Source organism: Argiope bruennichi, chromosome 3 (genome assembly GCF_947563725.1).
Source record: "Argiope bruennichi chromosome 3, qqArgBrue1.1, whole genome shotgun sequence".
NCBI lineage: Eukaryota > Metazoa > Arthropoda > Arachnida > Araneae > Araneidae > Argiope > Argiope bruennichi.
Window position 1 is genome coordinate 34,802,298 of NC_079153.1, and position 10,422 is coordinate 34,812,719.

A 10,422-nucleotide genomic window follows, 5' to 3' on the forward strand; every position below is an offset into this window, starting at 1 on the left:
TTAATCGTTTACCTTGATAACTCCTGAAAATGCTGTTGTACAAAATTGATTTCTACATCATTTTAAATTTTTAAAACTTTTCTTTTTAACGATATCAGTTTAATTGCCTTGGAATTTTTTTTGTCAATTTTAAGCATTAAAGCGTGTTTTTTTTTTTGTTTTTGTTTTTTTTTTGCATAATTACGAAATTCTTCTTTTGATCTGAAATTCAAAACATTTTCAATGTTCAATCAAATATTTAATCGCTTAAGTCAAATCAATCGTTTCAGTCAAATATTTAATGGATTTTCTTCTTTTATTGAAAACTGAAGAAGAAATATTCCGTTCTCTTAATGCGTAGTTTATTTGCCAAACGAGATAGTAAAATTACACTACCACGGAAGTTAGGTGAACCGGACGACGTATTTTTAAACGGTAGGATGCCATGGGATTTCACTCTAATAAAATGGTTCATATAAACAATGAACAAAACAGATATAAAGCTGATAAAATAACATAACTACAATATTGATGATAAAATAGATGCTTATAAATATATAAAATTTGATGCTTAAAAATAAATTGATGTCGGAATCACGGATATGAAGTTATGTCTAAGAGATTTTATTAAAATTAAATTCAAACAATATTCTCGGCGAACTAGATAGTCACCAAAGTGACTAGTGAACAATTAAAAAAATGAAAGATAAACTAATACTATAAAATATTCATGATTAAAAGGAAGCTAATAACATGCTACTAAAATTTAAGTTTAGTAATATAATACTTATGTTTCGATTCAAAGCAGTCCTAAGGGATAGTTTGGGACAGATCTCCTAACTGCCGGACCTCGGTCAGATGATGAGGATCTAACCTGATCCGAGCTCTCTTGAGATGCCTCGCCTCAATACCGAGAGGTCATTTAGGCCCAAAATATCTAACGCTCAACAGGTCTGTTAAGCAACAGTTCTACGGTGGAATCGGTTTCGAACTCTCCAGCCGCGGTGTGTGTAAAAACGTCCTCGCATAATTAATTGATTTTAATAATATAATTGGTTTAACTGTTTTCGGTCTTTTGAACTACTTATCTAATAAATACAAAGTCTATTCAGCAGGCAATTGTTACTTTTTACCTACTCTTATACGTAATATAGCGAAAGTATAGTAATCGTGAAAAAATTCGAATTCGAGATTCAGGCGAATCTCCACGTTTATACCCCCCTGATTTCGAAAAACACATTTTTGGAAAATGTCCGTCTGTCTGTCGGTCTGTGACAAAATTCAAAAACGCTTTGAGTTAGACGGTTGACATTTGGTATGCCAGGCACCAGATTTACAGATTTCTATTAAGTTTTGTGTAAAATGTGTTCAGAGAAAGTTTGTCTGTCCGGCTGTTCGAATATAAGTTAACACGATAATTACAAAACAAAGAGAGCTAGATGGATAAAATTCGGCACTTAGATTTAATATCTATGGTGTAGACACCGACCAAATTTTTAGACTAATCTAATCAGCGGTTGACTGTTCGTCGGTCTGTACTTTCAGAAACAAGTAAACGCGATAGTTTAAAAGCTTAATTACTTAAATATGTCAAATTTGGTATGTCATTCTGTGACAAAAAGTGTCATTTTGTGTTAAATTTTTGTTTTAGTAAGTTGGGGAAAACGTGTCTAAAACACAAATTTGATTTTCGGATACTATTAAGTGCATACCAGGAATTAATCGCCAAATAACTCGCCAAACATGACACGAAAGATTCATTAAGAAGGCTAAGTAAGGCGATCTCTAGCAGAGCAATTTTATTAGAGAGTATGCGAGAAAGATTTGAGGAGACCACATTTGCTGGTTAAATTTTAGTTTATCATCTAAGCACTGAAAACAAGTTGTTTATAAAAATGCCTTTTGAACGTATTCTGAGTTTTTTTCATGATTTTGGTAAAATTCTTAATATATGTAAATTAAAAAAAAATTGAGTTTATAAAATAACAGAAAAAGATTTCTACATCGAGTTTTGGATTTTTTATTTCCTTTACTTATTTTTTTTATTTCTGAATAAATTAAATTAGAATATTTTAAGTAGTTAGAAAAAAAATTGATAATTCCATGTTTATGCATTTAAACGTACTTATTGTATGCATTTTACCATACCAGGTTATTACTTGGGTGTAGGCTTAGGACTGAACGCTGTCGTCCATGCATTTATGTATTTATATTACGGTCTATCTGCTATAGGACCGAGTATGGCAAAATATTTATGGTGGAAGAAATACATCACTCTTATGCAAATCGTAAGTGAAGTACCAAAAAAATGTTTTCTGTATTCTTTTTCAATTATTTCCAGTTTTTATTTTCATTAAAAAAATTTCACATCCTTATCATAATAATGTGGTTTGCATGATAATGTTTATAAGCTAATGAATTATGTGTAAATTCTGACAAGCATTCCAAAACTTTTTCATTAAAAATTATCCACTCCTTAGCATAATAATGTGGTTAACATGATAATGTTTATAGGCTAATGCATCATCTGTAAATTCTGACATGCATTCCTAAACCTTTTCATTAAAATATATCCAATCCTTAGCATAATAATGTGGTTAACATGATAATGTTTATAGGTTAATGTATTATGTGTTAACTCTGACATGCATTTCAAAGCATTTTCATTAAAAATTATCCAATCCTTAGCAAAATAATATGATCAACATAATAATGTTATAGGCTAATGCATTATCTGTAAATTCTGACATGCATTTCTAAATATTTTCATTATAAGTTATTATATCCTTATCATAATAACGTACTTACCATGATAGTGTTTATAGACTAACGTATTATCTGTAAACTCTGACATACATTCAAAAATATTTTGTTCAAAAATTATCTTATCCTTAATCCTAATAATGTGATTAACATAATAATGTTTATAGGATAACTTATAATCTGTAAATTCTGGCATATATTCTTATATTTTCTTAAGCATTATCATATTCTTATCATAATAATTTGATTAACATGATAATGTTTATAGTCTAATGTATTATCTGTAAATTCTGACATGCATTCGTAAATAATTTCTTTAAGAATTATAATATCCTTATCATAATAATATGATTGATAATGTTTATAGGCTAATGTATTATCTGTAAATTCTAACATGCATTCCTAAATATTTTCATTATAAGTTATTATATCCTTATCATAATAACTTACTTACCATGATAGTGTTTATAGGATAACTTATTATCTGTAAATTCTGGCATATATTCCTATATTTTCTTAAGCATTATCATATTCTTATCATAATAATTTGATTAACATGATAATGTTTATAGTCTAATGTATTATCTGTAAATTCTGACATGCATTCGTAAATAATTTCTTTAAGAATTATAATATCCTTATCATAATAATATGATTGATAATGTTTATAGGCTAATGTATTATCTGTAAATTATAACATGCATTCCTAAATATTTTCATTATAAGTTATTATATCCTTATCATAATAACTTACTTACCATGATAGTGTTTATAGGATAACTTATTATCTGTAAATTCTGGCATATATTCTTATATTTTCTTAAGCATTATCATATTCTTATCATAATAATTTGATTAACATGATAATGTTTATAGTCTAATGTATTATCTGTAAATTCTGACATGCATTCGTAAATAATTTCTTTAAGAATTATAATATCCTTATCATAATAATATGATTGATAATGTTTATAGGCTAATGTATTATCTGTAAATTCTAACATGCATTCCTAAATATTTTCATTATAAGTTATTATATCCTTATCATAATAACTTACTTACCATGATAGTGTTTATAGGATAACTTATTATCTGTAAATTCTGGCATATATTCCTATATTTTCTTAAGCATTATCATATTCTTATCATAATAATTTGATTAACATGATAATCTTTATAGTCTAATGTATTATCTGTAAATTCTGACATGCATTCGTAAATAATTTCTTTAAGAATTATAATATCCTTATCATAATAATATGATTGATAATGTTTATAGGCTAATGTATTATCTGTAAATTCTAACATGCATTCCTAAATATTTTCATTATAAGTTATTATATCCTTATCATAATAACTTACTTACCATGATAGTGTTTATAGGATAACTTATTATCTGTAAATTCTGGCATATATTCCTATATTTTCTTAAGCATTATCATATTCTTATCATAATAATTTGATTAACATGATAATCTTTATAGTCTAATGTATTATCTGTAAATTCTGACATGCATTCGTAAATAATTTCTTTAAGAATTATAATATCCTTATCATAATAATATGATTGATAATGTTTATAGGCTAATGTATTATCTGTAAATTCTAACATGCATTCCTAAATATTTTCATTATAAGTTATTATATCCTTATCATAATAACTTACTTACCATGATAGTGTTTATAGGATAACTTATTATCTGTAAATTCTGGCATATATTCCTATATTTTCTTAAGCATTATCATATTCTTATCATAATAATTTGATTAACATGATAATGTTTATAGTCTAATGTATTATCTGTAAATTCTGACATGCATTCGTAAATAATTTCTTTAAGAATTATAATATCCTTATCATAATAATATGATTGATAATGTTTATAGGCTAATGTATTATCTGTAAATTCTAACATGCATTCCTAAATATTTTCATTATAAGTTATTATATCCTTATCATAATAACTTACTTACCATGATAGTGTTTATAGGATAACTTATTATCTGTAAATTCTGGCATATATTCTTATATTTTCTTAAGCATTATCATATTCTTATCATAATAATTTGATTAACATGATAATGTTTATAGTCTAATGTATTATCTGTAAATTCTGACATGCATTCGTAAATAATTTCTTTAAGAATTATAATATCCTTATCATAATAATATGATTGATAATGTTTATAGGCTAATGTATTATCTGTAAATTCTAACATGCATTCCTAAATATTTTCATTATAAGTTATTATATCCTTATCATAATAACTTACTTACCATGATAGTGTTTATAGGATAACTTATTATCTGTAAATTCTGGCATATATTCTTATATTTTCTTAAGCATTATCATATTCTTATCATAATAATTTGATTAACATGATAATGTTTATAGTCTAATGTATTATCTGTAAATTCTGACATGCATTCGTAAATAATTTCTTTAAGAATTATAATATCCTTATCATAATAATATGATTGATAATGTTTATAGGCTAATGTATTATCTGTAAATTCTAACATGCATTCCTAAATATTTTCATTATAAGTTATTATATCCTTATCATAATAACTTACTTACCATGATAGTGTTTATAGGATAACTTATTATCTGTAAATTCTGGCATATATTCCTATATTTTCTTAAGCATTATCATATTCTTATCATAATAATTTGATTAACATGATAATCTTTATAGTCTAATGTATTATCTGTAAATTCTGACATGCATTCGTAAATAATTTCTTTAAGAATTATAATATCCTTATCATAATAATATGATTGATAATGTTTATAGGCTAATGTATTATCTGTAAATTCTAACATGCATTCCTAAATATTTTCATTATAAGTTATTATATCCTTATCATAATAACTTACTTACCATGATAGTGTTTATAGGATAACTTATTATCTGTAAATTCTGGCATATATTCTTATATTTTCTTAAGCATTATCATATTCTTATCATAATAATTTGATTAACATGATAATGTTTATAGTCTAATGTATTATCTGTAAATTCTGACATGCATTCGTAAATAATTTCTTTAAGAATTATAATATCCTTATCATAATAATATGATTGATAATGTTTATAGGCTAATGTATTATCTGTAAATTCTAACATGCATTCCTAAATATTTTCATTATAAGTTATTATATCCTTATCATAATAACTTACTTACCATGATAGTGTTTATAGGATAACTTATTATCTGTAAATTCTGGCATATATTCTTATATTTTCTTAAGCATTATCATATTCTTATCATAATAATTTGATTAACATGATAATGTTTATAGTCTAATGTATTATCTGTAAATTCTGACATGCATTCGTAAATAATTTCTTTAAGAATTATAATATCCTTATCATAATAATATGATTGATAATGTTTATAGGCTAATGTATTATCTGTAAATTCTAACATGCATTCCTAAATATTTTCATTATAAGTTATTATATCCTTATCATAATAACTTACTTACCATGATAGTGTTTATAGGATAACTTATTATCTGTAAATTCTGGCATATATTCCTATATTTTCTTAAGCATTATCATATTCTTATCATAATAATTTGATTAACATGATAATCTTTATAGTCTAATGTATTATCTGTAAATTCTGACATGCATTCGTAAATAATTTCTTTAAGAATTATAATATCCTTATCATAATAATATGATTGATAATGTTTATAGGCTAATGTATTATCTGTAAATTCTAACATGCATTCCTAAATATTTTCATTATAAGTTATTATATCCTTATCATAATAACTTACTTACCATGATAGTGTTTATAGGATAACTTATTATCTGTAAATTCTGGCATATATTCCTATATTTTCTTAAGCATTATCATATTCTTATCATAATAATTTGATTAACATGATAATCTTTATAGTCTAATGTATTATCTGTAAATTCTGACATGCATTCGTAAATAATTTCTTTAAGAATTATAATATCCTTATCATAATAATATGATTGATAATGTTTATAGGCTAATGTATTATCTGTAAATTCTAACATGCATTCCTAAATATTTTCATTATAAGTTATTATATCCTTATCATAATAACTTACTTACCATGATAGTGTTTATAGGATAACTTATTATCTGTAAATTCTGGCATATATTCCTATATTTTCTTAAGCATTATCATATTCTTATCATAATAATTTGATTAACATGATAATGTTTATAGTCTAATGTATTATCTGTAAATTCTGACATGCATTCGTAAATAATTTCTTTAAGAATTATAATATCCTTATCATAATAATATGATTGATAATGTTTATAGGCTAATGTATTATCTGTAAATTCTAACATGCATTCCTAAATATTTTCATTATAAGTTATTATATCCTTATCATAATAACTTACTTACCATGATAGTGTTTATAGGATAACTTATTATCTGTAAATTCTGGCATATATTCTTATATTTTCTTAAGCATTATCATATTCTTATCATAATAATTTGATTAACATGATAATGTTTATAGTCTAATGTATTATCTGTAAATTCTGACATGCATTCGTAAATAATTTCTTTAAGAATTATAATATCCTTATCATAATAATATGATTGATAATGTTTATAGGCTAATGTATTATCTGTAAATTCTAACATGCATTCCTAAATATTTTCATTATAAGTTATTATATCCTTATCATAATAACTTACTTACCATGATAGTGTTTATAGGATAACTTATTATCTGTAAATTCTGGCATATATTCTTATATTTTCTTAAGCATTATCATATTCTTATCATAATAATTTGATTAACATGATAATGTTTATAGTCTAATGTATTATCTGTAAATTCTGACATGCATTCGTAAATAATTTCTTTAAGAATTATAATATCCTTATCATAATAATATGATTGATAATGTTTATAGGCTAATGTATTATCTGTAAATTCTAACATGCATTCCTAAATATTTTCATTATAAGTTATTATATCCTTATCATAATAACTTACTTACCATGATAGTGTTTATAGGATAACTTATTATCTGTAAATTCTGGCATATATTCCTATATTTTCTTAAGCATTATCATATTCTTATCATAATAATTTGATTAACATGATAATCTTTATAGTCTAATGTATTATCTGTAAATTCTGACATGCATTCGTAAATAATTTCTTTAAGAATTATAATATCCTTATCATAATAATATGATTGATAATGTTTATAGGCTAATGTATTATCTGTAAATTCTAACATGCATTCCTAAATATTTTCATTATAAGTTATTATATCCTTATCATAATAACTTACTTACCATGATAGTGTTTATAGGATAACTTATTATCTGTAAATTCTGACATATATTCCTATATTTTCTTAAGCATTATCATATTCTTATCATAATAATTTGATTAACATGATAATGTTTATAGGCTAACGTATTATCTGTAAATTCTGACATGAAAGAAGAAATCAGAGGGAGTGGTCCTCGTTGATTTCTTCTAATTCTGATTCTAAATAAAAATGCTATTCCCCCCTCCCGAAATATAAATTTGCGGATTTTATTCAAGGCCATGAATGCTCAAATTTTTTTTCAGTCCCAAAGATGAGCGTTTTGTGCTTTTTAAAGCATAGTAATAATAAGCGAGTATGCAATTTGGAGGACTTTTTTTGTAGAACTCCAAAACTACAATTTTAGTAACAATACCACATACCAAATTTCATTTAACTAGATCGTTTCATATTTGTGTTAGTTTGTATAGATTTATGAAATTATATAGACATACAATAACAAAATAATTTTTTAAATACTTCCCTTTCTTTGTTTATTGATTAGTAAGAATGTATTTAAAGAACTATTTTTTATTAATATTGTGTTTTTACAGATACAGTTTGTTATCTTCCTGAGTTATATGATTTTTGGCTTTGCAACTGGATGTGAAACGCCTGGAAAGATGGAAATATCCATATCCACTTTTGTTTTATTTCTTCTAATTATGTTCTGGAACTTTTACAAAAGAATGTGAATGAAAACAAAAATGACTCACTGTGATTGTTATCGTTTCTTCATTGTATTTGTAAAAAAAAAAAAATTATCTCCTAAAATGAGACACTGCATGTTTTAATAAAATTAAATAAATTTTCCTTTATAACATTTATACTGGGTGGGCAAAAAGTCAGTAAAAACTTTAAAAATTCATAAAACCCGTAAAATTAAGCGCAATAAAAAACGGTTTGCAGATTTATCATCGATAAATCGCGAGGAATGTTTTAGGTAAGGAAAAAAAATTACTTAAAAAACAGCCGATAGGTGGCATTTCGTACATAAGTGAAAGAATAGACACACAAATTACAAAAATAATGTTATCAAATCACTTATTATTGCAATATGTATTCACCATGTCCACTAGTACAAGTGATCACCCATTGCAGGCGTGTCACAAATCCAGCAACGGCTGAGTGCAGCATGTCCGGCTGTATACACGACATCTCTTTGCGGATTGGATCTTTCAATTCCAACAGATTGGATGGACGGGATCGATACAACAGGGATTTTAAATTTCCCCATAGCCAAAAGTCTGCTGGTGTCATACGTGGTGACCGAGAAGTTCATGGAAACTTGCAAAGTCTACTATTGATTCTCCCTTTCCCGAACATCTGTATCAGGAATTCCTTGCCTCGAATAGCAGTGTGACTTGTTGCTCCATCTTGCATAAACGTAACAGCAGAAAGCGCATCTTTTTCACGCAAACATGGAACAACCTTTTCGCGCAGAAGCGTTAAATGACGCTCAGCATTTACTGTCACTGTATTCCACCTATTTACCGGACACTGTGTTTCAAAGAAGAAGGGTCCTATGATGAAGTAACTTATGAACCCACACCATACTGTGTTTTTGAGGGAATGCAGTGGTTTCTCAGCGTACACTCGTGGATTTGATGTCGCCCAGATGTGACAGTTATGTGTACTAACATCGCCATGGAGAGAAAAATGAGCTTCCTCTGTCCACAAGATGTTAAAGATCCAGGAGGGATCTTGTTCAATTTTGGAGAGAACCACCTATCAAATGCTTCTCTCTCTGCGGTATCCGATGCTAAAAGTTTATGGCAAGATCGTAATTTGTGTGGATATTGATTAAGAACGCCATTAAGAATGTTGCTTATCGAGGATGGTGGTAATCAAAAGCGTCTGTCAGCTTCTCGTGCACTGTTATGGAGATGCATAATCCACGATTTTTTGAATAACAAATAATATTGCTATTGTTATTTTTAAATATGCGTTCCAAATATCTGTTATTTCAATCATATTATTAATTAAAAATTATTACTTAATATTAAATATAAAATTTATTAATTGTAATTAATACTTAATTTACTAATTTAATTAACGTGTGAATGAATTAATTTATCTGTTTCAGCTTACTTCTTAAATTTTATTTTTTTTCTCAAAACTATTTATTTAATTTATTTATTAGAGTGAACCATTTTCTGGAAAAGATGAGTTAAAAATATATGTCATTTCTTTAAAATGTTAGTCCTATATTCTACCAATAGATGGCGCCATCAGTAAACAGAGTACATGTAATCAAAGTCAATCATGTCACGAGCAATAAAAAATGATCTGTATGGAATAGTGCATCATCAAATATGAATATCGGTGACTTCGCACTTTCCAGT

At 26.1% G+C, this 10,422-nt stretch overlaps 1 protein-coding gene across 3 annotated transcripts in view; it reads left to right on the forward strand.

Annotated features, from left to right (window-relative positions):
• The window catches only part of LOC129963727 (elongation of very long chain fatty acids protein 4-like), a 30,178-nt gene extending 20,159 nt beyond the window's left edge, over positions 1-10,019 (forward strand). For all 3 annotated transcript variants that reach the window (XM_056078249.1, XM_056078251.1, XM_056078250.1), the window contains 2 exons: positions 2,131-2,267; positions 8,632-10,019. In XM_056078249.1, coding sequence (XP_055934224.1) covers positions 2,131-2,267; positions 8,632-8,772 — 278 coding nt within the window. In that variant the 3' untranslated portion in view covers positions 8,773-10,019. The remainder of the gene's footprint in view (positions 1-2,130; positions 2,268-8,631) is intronic.
• The last annotated feature ends 403 nt before the right edge of the window (positions 10,020-10,422 follow it).